At 35.4% G+C, this 25,584-nt stretch overlaps 2 protein-coding genes across 2 annotated transcripts in view; both read left to right on the plus strand.

The window, feature by feature from the left end:
- LOC135072622 (transmembrane protein 62-like) overlaps positions 1-25,584 on the plus strand; it is a 229,583-nt gene that overhangs the window by 81,720 nt on the left and 122,279 nt on the right. The gene's annotated exons all lie outside the window — the stretch shown is intronic.
- LOC135072611 (juvenile hormone acid O-methyltransferase) lies at positions 1,148-23,860 on the plus strand. The gene is made up of 5 exons (XM_063966606.1): positions 1,148-1,317; positions 17,892-18,447; positions 20,705-20,876; positions 21,305-21,413; positions 21,677-23,860. Exons 2-5 carry the CDS (start codon positions 17,975-17,977, stop codon positions 21,847-21,849), a joined length of 927 nt encoding a protein of 308 aa, XP_063822676.1. The 5' UTR covers positions 1,148-1,317; positions 17,892-17,974; the 3' UTR covers positions 21,850-23,860.

The following is a 25,584-nucleotide window of genomic DNA, read 5'->3' on the forward strand; positions in this document are numbered from 1 at the left end:
ACATTATGTTTGTAGTGAACATTTAATAAAACATCCACTTAAAAATATATTTAATTATATTTCACTTTTTTTTAAAAAATGAAATCATTTTCATGCTCTTTTAAGTTTCTGTTGTTATCTTTTTTACACTAACTTTTAGGCCCACCAAGTATGCAACAGGTACCTACCTAACTTAGGGATAGGCAAGGCGCGTGTACTTACCTAAAAGCATCACTTTGAGCACACAAAATTACAACAATACTTTGTAAAATATAAAATAATCTTCCATTATAACAATGCAAACTCGTACATTATTTGAATTTACATCCTTAATACATTCTTAGTTTAATTCATCAGTAGGCCGTAATGCATCATTATTTATTACGATGACGTCGTAACTAAAGATACTACCTATGCCGCAATCAGAAAAGAATGACGTAAATTTCTGAAAGGTAAAAAATTTCACATACGCCACAGCTGTAAAATGACGCTGCCATAAATACACACTCACGTTACATGATTAAAGTATATACTTACACTCCCAGCGTTGCTAAACCTTTTTGAAAAGTGTACTTTTTTAACTGTAGTGTACATTCGGTAGGTACTAGTACTAAATAATCTACTTTAACTCTGGAACGGCTAACAGTTCCTGGAAATTAGGTACTCTGAAAATACTATAAGGTTTTCATGTAATTTTTTCAGCTGACTACTCAGTTTTCTATCTATGAATATGAACATATTTCAAGAAATGATCTTTCTTCAGTAACGAACAGTTTCTTTAGGAAATTCAGGTTAATAGAGTAATTAACAAAGGCTCGGAGTATAATGAGATTTAACAGAAATGGAAGAACAATTATTAAAATAAATTTTCTTAGAACAGCAGAGATTGCATTTTCAGAGAGAGACTTTACCTCAATTTCAATACATTGGTTAGGAAAATATTTTCCACTAAATAAGAAAAAAATCATTTCCACAGCCTGTGAATTATTATAAGTATGTACTTATCTACTTCTTTTTACGGATTTTTTTTCTACTATTCTTTAGAATTTAGATGCAAATGTCTAATCTTTCTATCTTACTAATCTATCATGCGGAAGAGCAAGGTAGGCCACCACTGGCCGCTCGCGAGTATTTGCCGCTAGTGCGTAGTAAGAACTGCATACGAAGAAACGCGAGTGTAATCGCGATTCGATCACTAGTGCAACTGCATCTAGCCAAGCGAACGTTTTCCTGCTCATAAGTCTCTCACCTGCCAATAAACCGGTGTCGGTTAAAGTGCAATCGGACATTATTATGATCACAGCACTATAATCTTGACAGCAACAAACTGCCCTGCCGGTAAGTAAACCTAGTTACTTTAGTAAGTGAGATAGGTCATGTCATTTCGTTCCAATGATCAAACAAATATGCAATTAGCATAATAAATTAACATAATATTAACGTTCGCGCGATCATGTCAATATAAACGCATTATGAATATTAATAATGCATTGTTGCACTATAAAGATTTCCGTGCGTTTTGCATTTTATAATTGTTCATTTTGTATTTTTACAATAAAATTTCGTCATGCATTGAATAATATTATCAAATAACGTTTTGATTGCTTAATAACGTGATTAATTTAATTTAATATTTTTTTATTTGTGTGAAATAAGTATTTACTCGTATTTCTAAAAATAAGAGTCATCATTATATTTTTTAATTGATTTTACGTAATTATTACATTCTACATTTACTAAAAAGTACGTTATAAAATAAATAGAGCCCCGACTGGCATAGCCTCTTGATTATTGGTGCTTTAAAAGTTATCTTAGTGTATTTTCAATATTTCTAAGTAAAGTTTGTAAGCGAACAAGTAAGTCTACACAGACGCAGTTGGGTGAGGTTGCAGTTTGTTATCGTGGTGACCTTACAGAAAACCATAAAACGGCGATAATGAAAATTTACTCTACGTGTAATAATACGTATAAAGTGGAGGCTCGGTTAGTGTATACTCGCATTACTAAATAAAATCTCCTGAATCTTCAAACTTTTCAGTGGTAAATTAATTTTTATTATATCAAACCTTATTCACGTCGGTACTAATTTATTATGGTTTTTATTAATTAATGAGAAAATTAAGCTAATTTAATTAAAATAACCATTCTATTTTCCGAGCTTAATGCCAAAAATGCCAACTAAAATTACGAATATCGTGAAATTGCCATTGTCAAATTTAAAATACTGATCACTTTTTCAGTGCAACATTGATCGAACTTTTTCACAGTCGTAGCTACTTAGACCGTACTTTAAAATAATAATAATAAGTACAACGTGTACTTACTTCATAGAGGCCAATTAAAACTTTCGATTGAGTCATAGAAATATAGAGTGATGACGCTGGAAGGCTCAAGGTCTCTGTCGCTCCCCATAAACATCATTCGCCTAGTAATTGCCTATTAGTGTCTCTGTGATTATTCCTTGGGAATAAATTAAACGTTTTACTATTTATTCACACTTATTATACAGCACGAACTGCTAATGTGAACGAATAGGATTGATTGACTGATGAGGAATATCATCAATATTTAAAATAACAAATATACATGATATTTATTTAATTACAAAAAATACTGACCAAACGATTTTATCACCTCTCTAACTAAACAATATCATTTGGTGAACGGTGTTGGATTCGATCCCTGAAAAGACATTTAAAGTTTTTCTCCAATTGGGAACTACCTCGGAACTTACGATAAAATGCGCAACGATATCAAAGGTTGATTCAACTATCTCTGGTGACATTATTAATGTGTTTATGCCTGCTTAATATCAGGACCGTCGTAAAATCATAATAAAGAATATTCATAACATTCTACCTCTTAGGTGTCAGTCTCTTTATTAAGCCTTTTAACCCCCAAATAAGTAGGTAGTGTAATATCGAAATTACATATAAAAAGAGACATGTTGCGGGCACATGCTGTGCATTACAGCTTCAGCGTACGTAGCACAACGCGTGAATAATGGAAGTACGTAACTAGAATACTCAGAGACGTCACCGAGCCACACAAAGCAACCTACGTAAAAGTAGCGCGGGCTTTTCTCATTCTCAGATTGTTACCGTGGCCCGGGCGATACATAACTTTAACTTCCGAAGCACACGCTCTGAAATATTTATTCCTGAAACGTAAAGATCGGGTGGGGGTGGCTGGGGGCGGTTTATCCCGCGGTTTCCTTCCCGCCGTGTTTTACTTCGAGAATGGGAAGTCGCCGGCGACGGGTCGATATCGGCAAAGAATATGCACGTAGAGGTACGGTTTGGCTTTGAAAAGAGTTGGAGGGACGTTAGGAACCTGAAAACAATGTCAGTATGAAACGATAACGGATTAGATTGGACGAAAGCTGTTTGGACTGAAGAGCTACTGTAGACATAAAAAATACTTATGTGATTTCCTAGAACACATTTATGTTTCTCAGATGAGAAAATAAACCAGGACATGTATGTTCGTTCGTTTCAGCCAAATGACGTCCACTGCTGGACAAAGGCCTCCCCCAAGGTTTTTCACAATGAACATGTATGTACCTATGTTTCATTAATGAAAATTCATTTGTACTAAAAATCTCACTACACATTTATAACGGGGCACATATTAGAGGCAGAAAACAAGTCTAGTCCTCAGTCCTCTTCGTTGAGCAGCACTTCAAAGCACTGTCACTTCTGCATTCCTGGAGCCAGTGGTGGATAATGCTCTTTGGCGGTTCCCCGACCTCCAGTGGGGGCCCCCACCGTTCGATTGTCTGCGGAGGCTGCCCCGCCGGTGCCATCTGATGTGCGGAGAGCACTCCAGATCTGCATAGATCGTTGCCTTCGTTTTTTCCCTATCGAAAAATCAATACTCACAGTTTCATAAAGTCGGAAGAGGGACACTCCTTAATTTTATTACAACCTAATTTTATGTATGAAGATCTTCCTGTTTACAATTTTAATCAAATCTTTGCTTATTTTTTAATACACTCCAGTTGCTGTTCGTTGTTAATTTTTAATTAAGTAATTAATCTAGATCATGTCCTATCTACTATTTCTGTTTCTGTTTTCTGACTGTACAATCACAGATGTATATGTGGGTCACAAGTAGGCTGCAAAGCAATCGTACATTATGTGAGACGGTTCATCCCATTTCCGTAGCGAGCTTTCCGCCGGCGCACCCTCAAAGGGAAAGAGGCTCAAACACCGAGCAATAAAGCCTTCGAATCCGGCAAAACAAATACAACCAGCATTCCAATGCTAGATATCACTTGCCCCGCCCACACAGTCGGCATTACGACTGAGCCCTCCCATTGGCCGCCGCGAAGCCTTCTCTATTTGGAATTGGTTATTTTTTTTCTACAATTGGAATTGGAACTCGGTTTGTTCTGTAGCTGCCGAAGCGCATGCGTCGGGGGCGTCTACGGGACGTACACGTAAATGCGGCGACGAATGTTCTGTTATTGCTCTCTCCATTCCCATTCGTATTTGGATTCGAATGAATTGGAACGTAGCTGCACTGCGCAGTCGTACCGTTAAGGCTTACATTTGGGAGGGCACTATTGGGCAGTATGCAAAGTATATGACTGTAGACCTCTTTGCATAAAGTTTTATAGGGGTAATGTATGCTTTAGGATCTGATTTGGAAATATAAGTGGGATTGTTAGTACTGTAGTTTCTTGAAATGAATTGTCCATGGGCTACTTATTATTGGGCTAATTGAGCATTGTCAATTTTATTGAGAATTTTGAAATTTCTTGATTTAGTGTGTCAGTTTCTTGTTCTATTTGTTTTAAGTAGGTACCTACCGTATCCGTACCAAATACCAAGAATTGTTTACTGAGTCACTTCTGACCTAAATAATGTTCTTGAGCAATGCTCTGGTGAAGTTTCTTATACAATAAAGGCTCTCGTCCAACCTAGTTAAATTCAAGTTGATTAAGTAATAGGTTTGCTAGTTAATATTTTTTTAATTTGATTCCTCAATTCTAAATTTGGTTAGCTCTATTTATAATTTTAGCTCACATTGACATAAGTAAGAAAGATCTTACTTATGTCAATGTGAGCTAAAAATTAAATGTAAAGTCACTAACTGCAAAATCTGAAAAACTTTCCATCATTGTAGCTAAGATTACAAATGTGTAAAGAAGTTGAAACAAATAAAACTAATTATGCCAATGACAACAACACCCTATTTACGTAGAATCATTACAAAGCGGAACCACCCGAATCTCTTACATTTTACATTGCCACTGTGGGCGTGGGAATTTCATCAACCTTGGACGATGCATTGTATGCAATAACGCTCCCGCAACCGCAGCGGCGCGCATTCCCCGCCGCAGCCCCACTGTCAGGGGCATACAGTGCACAATGCCCCGCTGGCCCCGGAGACAACTGAAACTCACCGTGGCGTCTAGAGCTGGCTCTGTCCGGAACAATTTCATTTGCGACTGGGCGAGGATAGCGTTGTAATTACAACAACAATCGATAGAGGCGCCACCGTCTGCCGCACGTTTAATCTCGCCAGAATCAAAGGACCGTCGCCCCACACCCACACGTTTACCAAACACCTCCTACTCAATGTTCAGTTCCGACGGCACTGTCTATTTACACAACCATCGAACGCTCTCGATACTGGGAAAACCCCAACCTCGAACTAAGGCCGCAATGGAAAACAATCGGTGGACGGAACAGCTGGAAAATATATTTTGTAGTGAAAAGTTGTTCTCCAAGCCTATGTGAAGGTATGTCTAGTGGAGATGTCCCCAGATCAGACAGTTGCATTTTCAGATTGCAGCACAATTCAGCACATGTACCGGTTTCATAATGAACGTACTTTGAGGCATTAAATATTTGAATAATTGAGGCAAAATTGAAATACTTAAGCTTAATAAACTTTTTAAGTGGCTACCTAAAAAAGTTTTATTGTCTTTCCAATAAGATGTAGAGCCGTATTTCTATTTTATATTACGCCCAATTGCGTTAGCAAATATCAGCAAAACAATTTCATATCAGTGGCATTTCCCGATCACCTATTTACTACCGGAAACCGAAAACTGTTTAATTCAGCTCCTCCATAATAACCAGTGCGTTTTAAACCAACGCCACCGGAACAATAGTGGCATACAATCGCCAATTAACGAGCACTAGCTGGGAAATTGCAATTCATTTAATAAGCCGGCCTGTTTGCTTAGTCGATGTCAAGTCACACGGCACACACGTGACGCTGTGACGCATCATCATTGCGTTGATGATGACCTCGGAATACTTTGTAAACTGACCCTCTATTACGATTGCGAATGTAAATGAAACTATTGGTTGTTAAAAAATAAGTGTTGTTAGAGAAATAATGTCTTAGATCAAGTTGTTTTTATCATAGAGCAGGAAAATAACTGAATTATGAAAGAATCGTGTGACATAATATTCAACATAGTATGATATAAATGCACCAATTTCTGCTCGAACTGGACTAGGTACTAAGTATTTTGATGATTTAGGGTAGTTGATTTTACATACAAAAAAGTCTGCAGCAATTTAAATTAATATTCAGACAGTAACTATTTGTTCTTTTTTTATGTGAGTTGTTTCTACAAATGGGTTCTGATATTTTTGTCTTATTTCTCGCATAGATCGGTTATATGACTTGAAATTTTAACACATTGCAGAGGATGAGAGTTTGCGGCCGCAAATAATTTCAGGCAAACAATGAGCTAAGTCTATCCGCCACCGGCGAGCACAAATTATTGACAATCGATACACGCGCCCGTGCAGCTTTCATTCCGGCGTTCGGCGGCAAACTCACTTTACGCCGGACCGCCGGCAAATTGTTCATCATAATTTTGATTACGAGAATATTCCGCCAGTTACGGTGACAGCGGATTAATAATGGGACCCTAATACGAAAACAATGGTAACTTTGAATGCCGTTTAATTAAAAGGATAGTCAAATTGAAGTAGGAGGTCATGCTGATGATTTTCAGATTCCGTACATCGAAACTTGCTTGCAAAGAGCCTCACTAATTTTATTTCGATACGGAATCTGAAAATTATCAGTGACTTGTCCAGGCACAAACTTTGTGAAAGCGTTTTTAAAAGCTTATTAAATTATTTTTAAGGCACTGTGAGAAAATCGTCCAAAAATATCATCGCCTTTTCTCAGGAATCTAGGATTATATATCTTAAATCTTGAAATATAACAAATCTATATTATTACTAGCGACCGCCCGCAACTTTGTACGCGTGGATCCCATTTTACTCCCTTAGGGGTTGAATTTACAAAATCCCGTCTTAGTGAGCACCTACATTCTCAAAGAAACCCTCATGAAATATTTGAGACTTCTAGCACTTGTAGTTTCAGAGATTTTGTGATGAATGTGTCAGTCAATCAGTGACCTTTCGCTTTTATAGATATAGATGTAAAGGTAATCGATGAACATTTTAAGAATATTCGCGCAAATGGGGTTCGTTGATATAAGTCTGTCCTTCTAGTAATTTCGCTATTTGTTTGCATATCCTATTTGTTACTAATTATTAAATTACTAATCAATGTTCCGTATGAAACGAACACAATTCACAAGAAATAGCTCTTCTTCTTTTATACATAATTAACTCTCCAAGAAATTAATCAGATACCCAAAGAGCTGAAACTTCAGGTTTATCCGCAATACAAAGACGGCGCACATAAAATATTTCCCTCACCTTATTGCTAACTAAAGCAATCAGCTTAAAATTAAATTTGCTCGAGAGCATTCTCCCAGGATTGAAACTCAATGCACGTACGAAATTTCCCAGTACAACAACTGCAAATAGATAACAAGTTACAATAGATACGTATATGTAAAAGTGGAGCAAGCCACCTACGAGTTGAACAACGAACATATAAAGCAGCTCTGCTCCAACGAGCGCTAGCACTCGAAATCCTGGAGCACTAGAACGTAACTGCGCTGCTGTGAGAATGCTTAGTTTTGTGCGAAATACTCGCTGAATAATATTTTTTTATTTACTTCTACTACAGTTTAGGTAATGCTAATTGCGAGATTAGACTTTATGAACTGCAACAGGCATCTGTTATAGTTTAATCGAAATGTCGAACTCTGGTCCCATTTTCAGAAATCGATCGATCAAAGCTACTTGTTTGGGACAAGTAACATTCTAAATTTTTGGACACTCTATCTCTCTAAAAAATATTGTTTCTGAATGCCTTAAGTAGCCTAGTAGGACCTGTAACAAGCCTGAAACTAAAAACTAGGTGAGTCCCAAATCTGTATCATAAACTTATTGGTCTTCAAGTAATTGATCCTGAACTTCTATCACAATCAGAATCAAGTTACACAGCGCGCACCTACTCGTACTTCTGGAACAGGGATCGTACCAAAATTATCACATGATAGTTATGAGAGACCTAGTACTTATCATAGTTCATACCAAGACTCTAGCACAGCAACGTTCTAGAGGCCACGCTACTTATAAAATAGGAAGCGAGTGTAGGTAATGGCGCAAAATAGTGACGCAGTATTATTGCAGGGGGAGGCTGGTCACCCCCACTCCTGCCCCCCACTCCCGGAGCGACTGAAACAGCCGCGAGAAAAATAAGATCCGTACTCCGTCCCGCTTATTCTTAGGAAAAGCTTTTTGTATATTTTTTAGGTACGTCTTCGCCTTTGTGTGGGTAAAATACTGCGAATGGTCTGCCTGTGTGGGCATTGATCTTCCGCGCTGTAGACCCGGGAATTGAGAGAATTTAATTGAACATCAATAAATGAACTTCGATGTTTTGTGGGTTACTTCAAATTAAAGTGAAAATGACCTAAAATAAGTACCTACTTGCGAACAAGTCTCCAATAATAGATTTTGAGAGTCATAAAAAATGTAAGATTAAATGATTTGTCTAATTTTAGAGGATGCATTTAAGCCTCCTGTCAAACAGCGGGCATGTGTGAAGAGCGGCGTGACAGCGGACGACATGCCATTTACGTAGCGACTTTATAGTAGTGGTAGCACACCGCGTCAAGCTACTACCGTAGTATGTACTAGTACATAGTTCTGTGTTACTACAATCATAAGTGTCAAATAAATAAATAAGAATAAAATATCATTGGCCATTAAATTACAGCTTCATCTATCTAGTCTCAAAGTAAGCAAAGCTTATACAGGGTGTTTCTTTATAGTTTATCAAACAAAAAAAGTTGAGTCTACTACTCAGACATAACTACTTTTCCTACCGGACCAATATTTACATCCTCGTATTAACTGATTGCTGATGATAATTTATATGAAAGGTATTTTTATGTAAAGACACTAGGTTGGATGGGTCTAAGAAATAATTTCAAATAGAGTTATTTGCAAAACTCCTAGAAAAATGTCACTACGATATGTCGCCGTGACCAGAACAACCCAAGAAAGGCTTTAACAAGACGGCTACAGGATAAAATATAAAAAATCGTGCTAATGGGAAACTTCTTACGTTTTATTTTTAATAATTACTCTAAAGGATAGTGCCAGGGTCTGGACCAAGTGTTGCCCAGGATCAACCCATAGTGCATTTTGTTCCTCAGGCCTATACTAATGTGTAAACCGAAGCGCACTGAAATCTATCCCTGGAGTTAAGAGAAAAAAAGAGTTTTGTTTTGAATTATTTACATACAAAATATCATCGATGTATACGTACTATGCATAAGATTTCGCGATTGTGGCATTAAATAACACTCGCTATGTTGAAGTTAACCATACTGCATCCGTACACCTTACTTTAGTACGACTTCGACATTCTTTATAAGCGATCAAGCGCTGTTGCAGTAGTTTGGTTACTTGACAGAAATTAATTATTTCCAAAATGGAGCAAGAAGTTTTAGCTTACAATAACTTCAATAATCGATTGTAATACACCAATAAATTTATTTTTTTGCAAGGATAGAGAACTAAAACTTCTTGCTTCATTTTGGAAATAATGAATTTCTGTCAACTTACCAAACAGTTAAAACAGCGCTAGATCGTTTATAAAAAATGTCTAAATCGCACTAAAGTAACGTGTACGGATGCAGTATGGTTAAGTTCAACATAGCGAGTGTTATTTAATGCCACAATCGCGAAATCTTATGCGTAGTATGTATACATCGATGATATTTTATATGTAAATAATTCAAAACAAAACTCTTTTTTTCTCTTAACTCCAGGGATAGTTTCAGTGCGCTTCGGTTTACACATTAGTATAGGCCTGAGGAACAAAATGCACTATGGCTTCATTCTGGGCAGCACTTGGTCCAACTTCCATACATGGATTGGCACTGTCCTTTATCCAAGGGAGTAATTGTGATGCTACTCTACTTTTAAATTATGGTGTCTCTAGAACCAGAACTTTTAAAAAAAATACAGAATACAAAGAATGCTTGTCCACGCCATCTATGGTCTCACACAGACATTATTTACTGTAGCAGTTCCCTCCCATATTCGGATGGGTGCTTTCTCGCGTTGAGAGATCGAATAATTCATTTTAAACTCTACCGCATAGATGGCAGCAATGGCTACGTAACAAATAAATAATGTAATTAACCAGCCTGTATTTTGCAAGGTTAAAAAAAGTTTAAAATTAAAAGTTAAAAAATGTAATCTTGCTTTTTTATTTAGTGTTAAATGAACTTATATTGTTAATCAAGTAACTTCTAATTTATTATCAGTTTTAGTAACTTTAATCAGGATATTATAACGTAATATTACATATAATGTTTTATTGTAAAAAGAAATGATTTGGTTTAACAATAACCAGTTGTAAGTAGTGTGCATACAATACCACCAAAGTATTCAGAACTTGTTTTTAATAAATATTAGTTTTATAAAACTAATCAGAATCGTTGATATAGTATGCTAGAACTAATAAAATCACAAATAAACATCAAACCTACGATAACAAACCCTTTATGACCTTATTCATAACCTGCCTTAAGGCCTGACCCATTGGGACTGCAGCAACGAATATAGCCGCCAATGACTAAACAAATTCTTCGGCCCTCTCTTACTTATGGCCATCAACTAATGAGTGACAAAGAAAGCACAATCATTTTAAATTTGGGCAGTTATATTCACAGGGCAACGCACTCAGTAACTGGTCGTGAGAGGTCGAAAGTACGAATTTTTTTACAATAATTTAAGTGAAAGATCGTGTAGTTATGCGTAATGTCTGCGAATTGACGAACCTCACTCCCTGTAATTGGTTACTACATTAGTCATGCTCTATGTAGAGACCTTTGACCAGAACTAACTCTTTAACTACATTTTTAAAATGATTAAAAGTAAAGCGTAAAGTATACCTAAAGTTTAATTTTCTGTTAACAATCAAATTATTTTATTTCATTCATTATCCATTTACGAGTACCTACCTAATGAATATCCTACGATTGATTCCAACCACCTTTATTGAAACCTACAGACACTGAAGGATAAAATAATATTTACCTTTAAAAAGCTTTTATTGAATAACAAAGCTTATTTAAATTCAAATACAAGCTTAGTAACGTATTGCCTAATCTTCACACCCACACAGCAGGCGGTCACTTAACATGTTATCAAGCAATTCCCATTAAATTAAATATTCCAGAAACCGGCTGGAAGATTCCCACTTCTATTAACTTTCTCCGGTCTATTGCGTCATTACTTCCCTAAACCCGAAAGCTCTCAAGTTGGGAGGTATTACGCAAAGCTCATAGACGTACAAATTCATATGTAATCCTTAAAACACACTTGGATGGTTCTTTATATAGCACATTGATAGAAGCTGTACCTATTTATAGAATGCATAAACGTTTTGATATAGCATTCATTGTTCATGAAAACTTATCAATGCTTATATTAGTGTATGAAAAAGTGTAGATTGAAAAATAGTTGCTACGTGCAGATCTAGTTTAGAGTCCTTAGAGTTCTCTGCAACTAACTATTGAGTAGCTTGGGAGATACTCCTAAACAGTTACAATAACAATGGTTTGGCCCAATCATGTTAAATTAATTACAAACACCATAATTGCCTAAATAAAAAAGGTTTCATGAGCACATTCGAAAAACTGAAAACATTCCTGTGGTTTTTTAATCGTTTGAGTTGAACTCTAAGCCACCAAATAAACATCTTGACATGCGAGGGAACCTGTATTGGTTTGATGGTAGCAATAAAAGCGTTGGGAAATACTAACTGAACGAGTTCGAAGCGAAAAAAGTGATTTTGTTGGTGAACAATCCACGGGGCTTACTCTAATCAAACTATGTTTGTTCAGTCGATGTTTTATTTAACACCTTTACCAATACGCCACTTAAAATACCTTTCAACTTACCTTAACAAATAAATTATGTGGTAACATGATTTCGTAATAAACCCATTTGTTTGTAAACGTTGTGAAATCAAAAAAAATAACAGCTACTTAATACTGTTTGTGTAATTCCAATAAAAAATGGACTGTTTTCTTCTACTTCTCTTCATCACCAAAAACTTTACATACTAGGTAGATACTTCGTGCGGATTGGAGCGATCTGTAATCTCTAAGCAAGACATTTGTTCCTAGATTTTGATTCGATAAAGGCTCACACATCTACCATGTTCTGTACGTTATAGCGTGCGAGCATGTTTTTGAATGGAAATAGCATGTTCGGTAGGTACCTACTTTATTTACAGACCGTAAAATGATGACTAAGAAAATGTTATTCGGTCAAGAAAAGAGGTAAATGCTAATTGTATTGGGACTCTAACACTTTATTTAAATCGGGCATGACAGAAATCGCGAAAAATAAAATTATACATATAGAGTTAATGACGACAGTTTAAAACAATATGGCTGAGTTGCACCACATTCTCTAACCGTAACTATAACCATAACCGGTGTTTTTTGTTTGGAGTTTGACAGACTTTTGACGTTTGTTAAAGTAAGAGGTCAGATATTCACTTCAAGAGCTTCAATAATGTAATTTTAAAGCTCTATACAAACAGGAATAATATCAGTAACTGAGATACAGATTACGAGTACATGCAAAGGTGCGTTACATGTTCGTGGGTATAATAAACTTCCCTTATGATCCCTTTCTCTGCTTGCGCTCGGCGCTTGAACCCACGCGGGGTGACATTGCCGGCCAGGAACGCACGAAACTACTTGATACTTTGAACAATGAGTGAGCAAAACTTGCTCTAAATAAACAAAATGTGACACTTGAATATTCTGGTGCCAAAATAAAGGACTGTTATAGGACCCAAGGCTTAATATTTCTAGAACAGTTTCTAAATAAAAAGTTTCGATAAAGTCATAATATCAGCTTAACGATACACCGAGCGCGCGACTAAAACGTGCTAAAACCAAGTACGATACTAAGATGGAATGATAGCCGTCGGTAGACTGTCATTGATTGAAAGTCAAAGATGTGACGATCGACAAAAAACAGACAGACAATCACTGAACTAGGGTAGTGTGTGAATAAGTAATGAAAGTATGTAAAACCATACTTTGAGCTTTTTTGGGGAAAATCATTGCTTTGAAATTTGAAAGTTACTAAAATAACCGAGTTATATCGCAAATAAATATACTTACTTACTGAAAAGTTTTCATAACGCAGTAGTCAAGGTTTAGACTAAGACTATCTACGCCGTAGGCCTGTCTACGCAGCTCTACGCCGTAGTCATAGTAGTCGTAGTATTGCGTGTGACTGACTGCATGGCAAAATTTTCGTAAAATAACCGCAAATGTATCGACGTAAGTAATGAAGTTCTGTGAAAATTGTTGTACCAAGGATCAAGCTCGTAGAATCGCAGTAAACTGCAAGCATCGAGTGCACTTGCGTATACAGTATGGATGCACCGACTTGAATTTTTTTCGGCGGTTTTTAACTTTGTCCTTGAATTTCAAGTTTAGATTACGACGTGCGTTATAGCCGAAATGCACTCGGGTAATGTATCGACACTTACATGGAACAAGCATACTTATTGTGGCAAGTTTAAAATAAAGTGCTTGCCTTAATAAATGCAATTATTTTATTTTTAGAGGTAAATTTATTGTGTGTGAAGCGATTATGAGGCTAACTGATATGCCTTTAACTGAACAATAAACAGAGAGACGAAAATGGAGGATTATCGCTTTTGCCTATACTTATTTCGAGACACATTTGGGAATGATAATGATAATCTGTACAATAAGTAGGTATCATTCATCACATTGTTTTGTAAATAACTTAGCAAAAAATACATGAAAAACGTTTCGCAGATTTTTTGTGGGTGGCAGCCATAACATGACGTAATATCAAATAAACTCGACCGTGTCCAATACAAATCGCATTAGGCTAGGTCAAGAATCCTAACCCAAGCGAGTAGATGCGTTGCGCCGGCGCAATAAAAAGAACCGGCGGCGGCGCGGGGCAATGCTCCTTTTGGTCGGTCAGAAAGATCGAGTGCGCCGGGACTGTGTGACCAGCATGACAATTTCAACCAAATCATCAAAATCAAAATTAAACCCTAATTACATTTACACAAGACCTTTACTTCATTGCAGCTCAACAACGCACATACGACATTTGCAAGATGTAACGTTGCCAAAAATGCAATTGCACTTTTTACGCAAAACAAAACCTTATGCAGTTTAACTGATAATAATTTTAAATTATTATAACATGTAAGTGCCTAAAGACGTTTATAAGTTAATGTAAACTGAACGTAGCGTTTTAATAAAGAATACTGGAGTAAACAATGCATATCATTTGGTTGGCACTGGGTACTGACCACGCGTACCGGCGTATTCAAGTCGGTATTGTAAGGACGGCTCACCGCAGTGAGTATGGGACAGGTCATGATAGATTGCGTCAATTTGATCGCTGCATTCACAATACTTAATACACCTCACAGTTTGATTATATTCTCCAGGTTCTTTCTCTAGTTAAGTAACTATACTAGTTTAATCCGAAACATCATCATTTTTGTAGACTGGAATAATATATTTGGCATTTCAGGGCTGCTACAGGAGCATTACGAATTATCTTGAAACTTTAGTGGTCTAACGTCGTTTAAAACAAAAGCTTTTCGCCACTAGTAACTACATTTAATTTTTAGAATAGATAGAATTTTTTTATTCATGTAAATATCAACTGATTACATTATAAATTACTTATGAGTTACGAAAATCAGATTTAGGCAGTTAAATAAGTATTAAATTTAACATCGTTTCAAATCAAAAACAAACTAATACCTAAGTATTCTTCTCTTGTAGTATCTGTCCATTTTAACTACTTATCAGCAAAAAACAGTAATTAAATGTTTTATAATTTTCGGAAATTGGTTCGTAGGTAACGATTGTTGAACTATTTTATATAACGCAACCTGTTACTTGGGTATTTACTTAACCAAATTATTTTGTCTTACCACTTGAATCATTTCCATGAAAAGTGAAGATATTAAATTTTATGTAACAGCTGGGTAAATTAGCTTAAGTTTAAGGTCATATTTATTTCAACAGTCTAGGAAAACACGGATGTCTACCACCAGATACCTATTGTACAACTATTTGCGCAATTATTGACGCAATATCTGTTGAATTATCATTAAAATCTAGGAGTCAAATAAAAATAGGTTAGATTTAATATCAGGAAGGTGTTGCGCTCAACAAAAGGCACGTTGACAATAAGTTAGATGTCACGATACAAAATACTGATAAGCGTGTTCATTTGAATCTATTTTCGGTGAGTATGTCTTGAAATCGCATTGTTACTTTGTAGCAAGTTACATAATTACTATACACGGAAAAACTATGATTTACCTACTGAATTAAAACCCCATATAACAGGAAAAAGGTTAAAAAATTAACGTTGACGTGAATGTTTAAATAACTAAGTACCAGCAATATTATCCTGCCCCATACTGAATGTAGAGCTAATTTTAGTTTTTAAGTTTTGCAAGAGACTATCGTTTGATTTCATGTATTTTGCTTTAATTAAATGCATTTCTATTATTAGCGTATAAATTTAAAACTCGCAATATTTTATGTTTGCATTCATTACCTGACTATTGTCATCTATTGTCATTCAAAATTATAATAACTAATGCTCATGTTTAGGTTTCCGTACCTAATGGTAAAAAAGGGTCCCTATATTACTAAGACTCCACTGTCCGCCCATTTGTCACCAGGCTGTATCTCATAAACCGTGTTGACATTTTCAAAGATTATGTAGGTATTTCTGTTGCCGCTATAACAACAAATAGAGGTACTAAAACAGAATAAAATTAATATTTAAATGGGGCTCCCATGGGGCTGTTTTTTGCTCGAAAACCTTAATTTCTGGAACAAAAATTTACGAATACATACCTACTTACAAGTTTTACGGAACCCTCGGTGTGCGAGTCCGACTTCGAATTGACTGGTTTTCATTTATATTAATATAGATTATTCAATCTTTCAACAATACGTAACGGAACATTTAGCCATGTTCACTTGTATAAGCAAAAAACACTCGTTTTATTTAAATATTAAATTTCGTTAATTTTTGTGGATTTTTTCCTGAAAAAAAATTTCAGCGCTCATAGACTTACTTTGTATTTTGCAACCTTTAGAATACATTAACGAAAAGATAAGGAAAATATGAACCAGCCTAGTCTTCCGTGTTGGGTTTTGTTATGTAAAGTAGTGACCAAATATAGTCGTGTCATGCTAGGCATAGTGAGTACCTATCTACTATTTCCTTAATCAACAAGCTGCTTACATAAAGATTTAGCTATTTTAGAAAAGATTCGAATTCTAGACCCTATCTGTACAATTCCTGAACTTAACCAACTTAACGTTCAGTCGACACCAAAAACATGTTTATAGCCAGAGTTTTCAAAGCTATCGTTACTATAAACACCGTAACTTTTTTACAAGTGTCAAAAAGACATTTTAAAGACAAAAATAGATTGCAATAGATATTTAAAAATACAATAAAAAGTAAAAAAGTCTCCATCGCCATCGCCAACAAGTGATGTGCATGCGTCACGATAATTAGTGGTGTGTTTAACAGATTGTCGATAAAATAAAATAAGCAAGAACAAAAAAAAAATTTCGGGCATTATTTTTTTACGGATTTGTGTTCAGTATCAGTAGTTACCTCTGTGAATATGGCAAGAATGCAAAGTAACACGGTGTATAACTTAAAGGATTTGTACATAATAATTTACGTACTTATGTAAATCATACCAATGAAGGCTATCGATCGCTTACATGGAAAAATTAGAAAGAATTCTAATCTAACTCCGAGGAGGCGAGGAGACAGTGGCCAAACATTTATGGCGCATAATCGAACTGGCGATAGAAAATGTAGAGAGGACGCTAGTAGTAGTTTGATTAACGTTAACCGCTGAACAGTTTTAGTAATTTGCAGTAGGATAACTAAGTACCCCTTTATAAGCAGAGGTGGTATATCAACCTATTTAGTTACCTAGTAAAGATATAAAGTTTCAGGTTTCAATTTACCTTGCAGGAATGTTAGAATGGTAGTTATATAATATAGAGGCTAAGGCTCTACAGTCACTATACTCCCTAGTAAAACGTGTCGCTGAATTGTACCATATGGTACTGAATGATTAATCTTACACATCAATTTCAGCAATCTCACTAAACTAAGGTTTCAGTCGATTCTGTGTCTTGATCCTGTCAAAGAACTCTCCATTAGTTTTATCTGGTTAATGCGGTTTAGATAAAATGAAATGTCTAGAATGCATGTTTAAAAATATGATACTGAAACCGTGTCTTTTACTTTGTTCTTTTTTTTAAAACGTTGTTACAGTTTCATGCATTTAACAATATTCAACGCATTTCCGGTATGATCGGGTAAAAAATGTAATGTAAAAATATCCTCATTGTTGTCATTAACACATACGGAGATAACCTGAAAATGATTATGACTAATATATTAATATTTGAACAGGAGATGAGTGGCACCCCTCTGCCTGTTCCGCTTGCTTCAGGCCGCGCAGCCCTGGACTGCAGCGTGGAGGGCCCGCACTATAAATGCATACGTACGCCGCCCCGGCCGCGTCTGTCCGCCGCAAGCGCGCTCGCCTCAGCCACCTAGCGCACGCGCAGCCAACAAACACACGAAAAATACAATTAATTTTAAACATGAACAACGCCGAACTCTACCAGGGGAACAACACCCTCCAAAAGAGAGACGCCATCGACTGTTTAGAAGAATTCGCAAATAAAATCAGATGGAAGAGAAGCGGGGAGCGGATCATAGATATCGGATGCGGCGATGGCAGTGTTACCGTGAAGCTACTTCGGGAGTACGTACCTGACAACTTCGAGAAACTCTTGGGCTGCGACATAAGCGAGAAAATGGTCGCGTTTGCGAACCTACATCACAAGGACGAGCGGACTGATTTCACAGTACTGGATATTGAGAGGAAACTGCCGAAGGACCTGAGGAATGCCTTCGACCATGTATTTTCCTTTTATACCCTTCACTGGATTAAGGATCAAGAGTAAGTCCGCATTGTGTTTCTATATAGAGTTCTTCTAGTTATTAAAAATTTAAACTGTTTTTTTTTATAATTTTCAAAATAAAGTTTATAACATCATAAATGAAAAATAATTAGGTACGGTTAAAAAGACAATTAATAATATCATCGACTATCATCGACGCGTAATTTATTGAAACATTTATTTAATTCATCAATAGAGACACATTTTTTTTCGTATGACTAACTCATTTATTCATTAGTCTTTAAATAGTAATAATACTTTTATCGTGTTACATAAATAAATTATTGTGGTAGGTACCTACCTCAAATCAAATTAAATAAAATTCCAAATAAGGAATATCAAAAACTACAAAATAAATGATAAAGTCAGTAAAGTAAAATTATGTGCCTCTACTGAGCAATGAAAATACTATATAGCCCGACCAGGAACATAAAAACCCTCGCCATGTTGCGGAAAACCAATGGTACTAATTTCTTTTAATGGCAACAGTAACTGAAAACTTCATTGACATGTCACCTTGCATGTCAGTCTATTGCTGTCAAAGTGTAAACAAACTTTATTTTAAATGTGCGCAATTGATTTTGTGAATTAAATTGCTAAAATCTTTTTATAGTCGTGAAAGAAAAGTGGTTCACAATGTGTTAAAGTATTTGTCGAAGAGAAATACTAAGGGTTCAGACAATATTTTCATTGAATAATGTTTCCGACAAAGGTTGTCAAATTGACTGACATGTTTATCGCATAGTACAGTCCACTATGAAAATTAGCTGTGGTTTGTTTCAACTACCTATTTAAAAAAAAAATGTCACTTTCTAAGTGTTGAATTTTATGGAATTGGGAAAGAAGTACCGAGTTTGAAGCGTTCATGAGCAAACATTGCAGTTGAATATTCAAGTTCTGAGTTTGATTATTGATGAATAATAAAATAAATCCTACTAGCTCGATTGATGGTTTCATTTAATTTATTTAAACCAGGTTACCTATAATAATATTTTTTCGTTAATTTATGAAAATATCAAATTAGCCCGTAATCCTGAATCCTGATACATAAAGTTAGCCTATTCATTTAACACAGGTACGACTGTACTCAGTGTTGCACTATCAAATGCAATTGACGCGCCTCTATGCCAGGGTTTTTATGTTCCTGGTCAGGCTATACTAGAAATGAAGAAGAATGCAAACCTTTTTTTTAGAAAAATAGCAACTATGGCTTAAAAAAAATTATAGCCCGACCAGGAACATAAAAACCCTCGCCATGTTGCGGAAAACTAATGGTACTAATTTCTTTTAATGGCAACAGTAACTGAAAACTTCATTGACATGTCACCTTGCATGTCAGTCTATTGCTGTCAAAGTGTAAATAAACTTTATTTTAAATGTGCGCAATTGATTTTGTGAATTAAATTGCTAAAATATTTTTATAGTCGTGAAAGAAAAGTGGTTGACAATGTGTTAAAGTATTTGTCGAAGAGAAATACTAAGGGTTCGGACAATATTTTCATTGAATAATGTTTCCGACAAAGGTTGTCAAATTGACTGACATTTTTATCGTATAGTACAGTCCACTATGAAAATTAGCTGTGGTTTGTTTCAACTACCTATTTTAAAAAATTTTGTCACTTTCTAAGTCTTGAATTTTATGGAATTGGGAAAGAAGTACCGAGTTTGAAGCGTTCATGAGCAGACATTGCAGTTAAATATTCAAGTTCTGAATTTGATTATTGATGAATAATAAAATAAATCCTACTAGCTCGATTGATGGTTTCATTTAATTTATTTAAACCAGGTTACCTATAATGATATTTTGTCGTTAATTTATGAAAATATCAAATTAGCCCGAAATCCTGAATCCTGATACATAAAGTTAGCCTATTAATTTAACACAGGTACGACTGTACTCAGTGTTGCACTATCAAATGCAATTGACGCGCCTCTATGCCAGGGTTTTTATGTTCCTGGTCAGGCTATACCTAATTACCTAAATAATTACATAATTGAAACAACATCTATTTTGAAATTAAAGTAGTATCCATTGGTACTGTCAGGCATCATCATAATTTCAGTTGAGGCGCCATAGAACTTGATTTTCCGCTTTTTTCTTTAGGGCGTCGCGTCGGTCCATCATGCAGCGGGGCGTACACTACATTTACTACGAGACTTTATTATAGTAAAACGAGACGTTATTATAGTAAATTGAATTCTTTATTTATTTCACTTTCTAAAAAAGTTTTTTTTTATTTGATTTGATAATTCCAGGTTAGCGTTCGAGAACATCTTCGACCTGCTCACTCCAGGAGGCGAGTGCCTGCTCAGCTTCCTCGGCCACAACCCTGTCTTCGATGTATACCGGATCCTGGCTCAGAGCAACAAGTGGAGCAGCTGGCTGCGAGGCGTTGACCGGTTCATATCGCCGTACCATGAGTCACAGGTAAAATATCATCGAGTTATACAGTTTGATACGGCCTTTTATAAGGAAAATTCCCAATTTATCTTAGTGTTGCATTTCTCTCTCATGGGAGTATACTTAATGATTTTTATTGAAGAAACTTTCTTTGAAATTAGTTTCAAAGAAAGTTAGTTAAGTTATAACATTAGTGTTTAAGCCGACTTTAGCAAACAGTGATTTGTGTTTGAAAATCAGCGAAGTGCGTGTCATTCTCTCATGCGGAACCTTGTGTTCTGTAGGTAGAATTTCTGTGAATTATGCTGTGTCATTAACAGAGGAGTCCCTTTTCTTCACCAATGTACATCTTTATATTAAAAGTTCAAGCCAATCCATCAAGTGTGTGTGTAGTTAACACTTCTAAACATTTTCTTTTACTTCAAGATGTCTCAATTTGACCTGTTATTTTTCAGGAACCAGAGAAAGAAATCTGGAAAATGATGAATAAAATAGGATTCAATGATATCTCTGTGAAATGTCAAGAGAAAATATTTATCTACAACAGTCCTGAATCTGTAAAAAGTAAGTTACATAAAAGCACAACTTCACAAGCTCTTCTACTTTTCTATACTTACATATTTCAATTTAAGTTTGAGGATTTGATGCCACTAGTGCATTATTTTTTAAATTGCCTTTATTTAAGCACGTTCACAAATACGAGTATGTACATAATTTACTGGGCATTATTACGACATAATTAAAAAAAAAACAAAAAGCCAACCATGACGCTTCACTTTCCCGCCAAGCGTCATTCTCTGACAGTTCTTTTTTTTAATTTGCCACAGAAGCAGTTCAGGCAGTGAACCCCTTCCCTATGCCAAAAGACGTGTTCGACGACTTCATGCTCGACTACGTGGACGTGCTGCGAGACATGAAGCTGATCGACGAGAGCAACAACAACAAACCGGCCAGTATCAGGACAAATTACAAACTCATTGTGGTGTACGGGAGCAAATGAGACTTGAGTACAAATGCCTGAACTCTTTACGTGGTATTATACATATTAGCCTATTCGATTGGCCAGTGCCTGTATAGCATTCCGAATTATTTAGTTTCCAAAAACAAAAAACATTTTCTTTGATATTTGCTTAAGAATAACATTAGTATCAGAATCTGATTACGCTCTAAAATAACCACAGTTACCTGGGTGTCTTAAAACAACGAAATGTCCAAATATAAGTGCTCCATAATTGACTCATTGTTATTTACCGTAGTAAGGTGTAACGGGGTATGTATAACGCAATCTCAGTCTTGTATGAAAAAACGACAGCATATAAAGCTGAACACTGGGGCAACTTAACATGTTGTAATAGGTTCTACATTAGTCTGAGGTGCTGTTGGTGTATATTATTCTTTATTAACAAAATAAAAGTGTAAACTTATTTTACTCAAAAATAAAAGTGTGTCCGTGAGGCAAAGAGGCGAGGATGCTGGCTGCATTTCCTCGCTGAATGGCAATATTAAGCCTTTGTGCAAGGAAAGAGCCAGCATTTAGATTGGTTGGTTGTACAAAAATCAGAGAACAAACCGTATATTTGTATTACGTGACGTGGCCAGTACCTACCACATTTATATGAGACCTAGGCCGGCCTCATAGAATTGAAAGAGGTTTTGCTGACTGATCAATTTGTTATTAGAGAAACATAATTTTTAAGATGTTTTTAAGTTATTTATAATTTATTAAGTTATTCTTTGTTATAGATATAAGCAATGATATTATAGAACTATAGATATGTTACGTTCATAGAAATTACGATTTTAATCCGTGCCGAGCTATTCCAAATTGCACACATTGACAAATGTAACTGATAAGTGAAACAAAAGATACGAAATAGCACGCAAATGAAAGAGATAGCTATAGTTTTAACGATTCTGCACTAACTAATCTATGTCCGCATCGCACGCATCCTTATCGCTCTAACGTCAAAACAAGATCGCTTTCTCTTTCTTAACTTGAACATGGCGCATGGCGTCTTGATTGTTTGCATAAATAATTGAAAATATAAATACTAAATAATTTTGCATAATCACATGTGGTAAGAGATCCCTTGTATTTTGTTTACTTTAGAGTCATAATTGGTACACTTTCGAAACACACACGATGGCATTTTTTATTTATTTTGGTAAGAACACAGGAACTTACGGTGTGGTACGCACGCGATTGCGCACGACGCAGGCCACACGAAGACTAAACACAAGACGTCCCAATTGGGACGTATTTGAGTATTCACAGCGTGAGCGCTTATGACATATCTGCTTTTGTTTTTATATAATATCATTGGATATAAGAAAATACGTTAAAGTATTATACGAAGAATTTATTGTGCGTAAAGTTCCTTTAAGAATCTATTTTGCTTGGTATTCAAGTTTTAATGGATAGAATGGTACAAAAGAAATTATAGTGGGTTAAGGGATGTAGAACTAATATTAAAAACCAATTATGGTGGTTTTAATTAAGTTACAGTAAGTATCAGTATTGCATTTCCACCGTAACCCATCACGCAGTTTTGCAAATAATAAAATAGTTTATAATAAATGACAAATATTTTCACAATATTGTCTTAATCGTACATAACATCTTCCTGAAACAAAATTATTGTCATTATCGTTTTAACAGTTGGGTATCTGACCACTACTGACCAGTGACCACTAAACATAACAATGTTTTTTTATCATGTGAAATGAAATTGACTATTTTTGTCTTCGGCACTTTTTAAGTTTTTGGTTAAAGTACTTCAGGACTAAGTTGCAATATTTTTTAAAACGTTGTGCGTTTTGTATCGGTGACGACTACCCAATTTCTATTTCTTATATTGGTTGTGAACTTGTGACTACAGATTGAATTAGTTTAATTTAAAAACTAAGTAAGTAAATTAAGTTTTGTTCTAACATTAATTAAGTATAATGTAAAACCCAATCTAGGAATGGTAGAATATGAAATAAATTCATAGATCGTGTTTTAATAGGCATTATTTTGTTTTGTTTTTAACCCTATAAGAAAATCATTCCCCATATGAATTGGCCACTTTTAAGTAAAATAATTATATATGACAAACAATAAAAAATTTGATTTCATTATATTTTCTACTCGATATTATAGAGCAACAAATCGGAAAGCTTAAATGTAGAGACGCAACTACTGAACGCTCGTGCGCGTAACCCAAGATGTCGTTTGCCACGGAAAATACGTACTTCAGCTGATAAAGAAGAAAGAAAGAAAAAATGTTTATTAATTAAGTTATTAAGAATGTTTATTTATTAAGTTGCTAAAGGTATTTAACTTCTTACAATATACATAGACATATTATTACAGTATAACTGAGAGAAAATGTTCTTAAGAAAATACAGAATAAGTAGGTATAATAACACGATTTACAGTACACAGTAATTTAGAAACATTCAGTTTTTTTTTATAAAACGTATTACGTATGTCATACATATAATATTACCTTGCTTCGCAAGAAAAACGCTGCGAAACTGAAAATCCCCGTAATAAAATTTTGATCCAAAAAATAGTCGACTTGACTCACTCAAATTAATTTGCATATCGTATACGCCCTGAAAAAAATTTGCGTTTAAGGATTGCGGTCTGCGGCCAAGTCAAAGTGAACGCAGCCCGCATCATGTAAGTGAACCCATGAACAACATTATCGGTCTCTATGCGTTTTGTTTCGATGCGATCAGACGGGTACAAGCAATGATCGCAAACCAACCGGATGCGGGCTGCGTTAACTTTGACCGCAGAACGCATCCACAGTCAAAATACATAATTTATGAGGAAATGCGTAAAATATCATCAGATATAGGTGTTTTGTCCGTTCTTTCAGTCGATCTTATAATTATTTGATTGCCGGAAACTGTAAGGAAAGTTTACCTTTTTGATGAAACACGTCCTCGACGTCTTAAACCCTCGAGCTAATATATCACCGATGACGAAATGATCGCATGGCTTGTTAATATTGTAACTCCATAATGAACTTTTTGATGCCCCATTTAATTTGAAGACCGACATTTTAACCTTTAAAGAAACATTTTATACAACAATTATCAATTTTTGATGCCCGTTTTATTACCTAATAAGAGCAAATCTAGTAATTTGTGATATGCGAATAACTATAATATAAATGATTTATAAGATGATTACCTATATGATATAAAAGTAGGTAGTATAATTCACATATTCAATCTTGAAAAAATCAGACTTAGCCTAGTACATTCTTAAAAAGGAGATGTTCACAGTATGTAAGTATGACGTCCTAGGCAATACCTTCAAATATCTCCACCTATCGGTCGGGACGGTAAGTAATGTATTATACCTACCAGTAAAAATAAGAAATAACAAATAAAATGTATGCACATTGATGTCATATACGTAGACTCTAAACTCCTGAAACTTTGTTTCTTTAAAGTTTTTCTAAATGTGTGATTGGGGGCTACTCTACATTATTCTTTACTAATAATTCCTACTCAATAATTTATTGCATCTTTTACGGTATGTTTTATTACTGAGGCTCATTGTTTGTGTAATGTCCACTAACCTCTTGAACTAGTACATCCATGGTGATACTGAAGTTAAGACGAAGCGTGTATATGTCATCACTGCTTCTGTTAAGAAAGGCAGAGTATTCGGAAATTGTCTTAGATTTAGGACCGCGACAATAATAAAAGTTACCCCATTCTATTGTATATGGAC

Source organism: Ostrinia nubilalis, chromosome 6 (assembly GCF_963855985.1).
Source record: "Ostrinia nubilalis chromosome 6, ilOstNubi1.1, whole genome shotgun sequence".
NCBI lineage: Eukaryota > Metazoa > Arthropoda > Insecta > Lepidoptera > Crambidae > Ostrinia > Ostrinia nubilalis.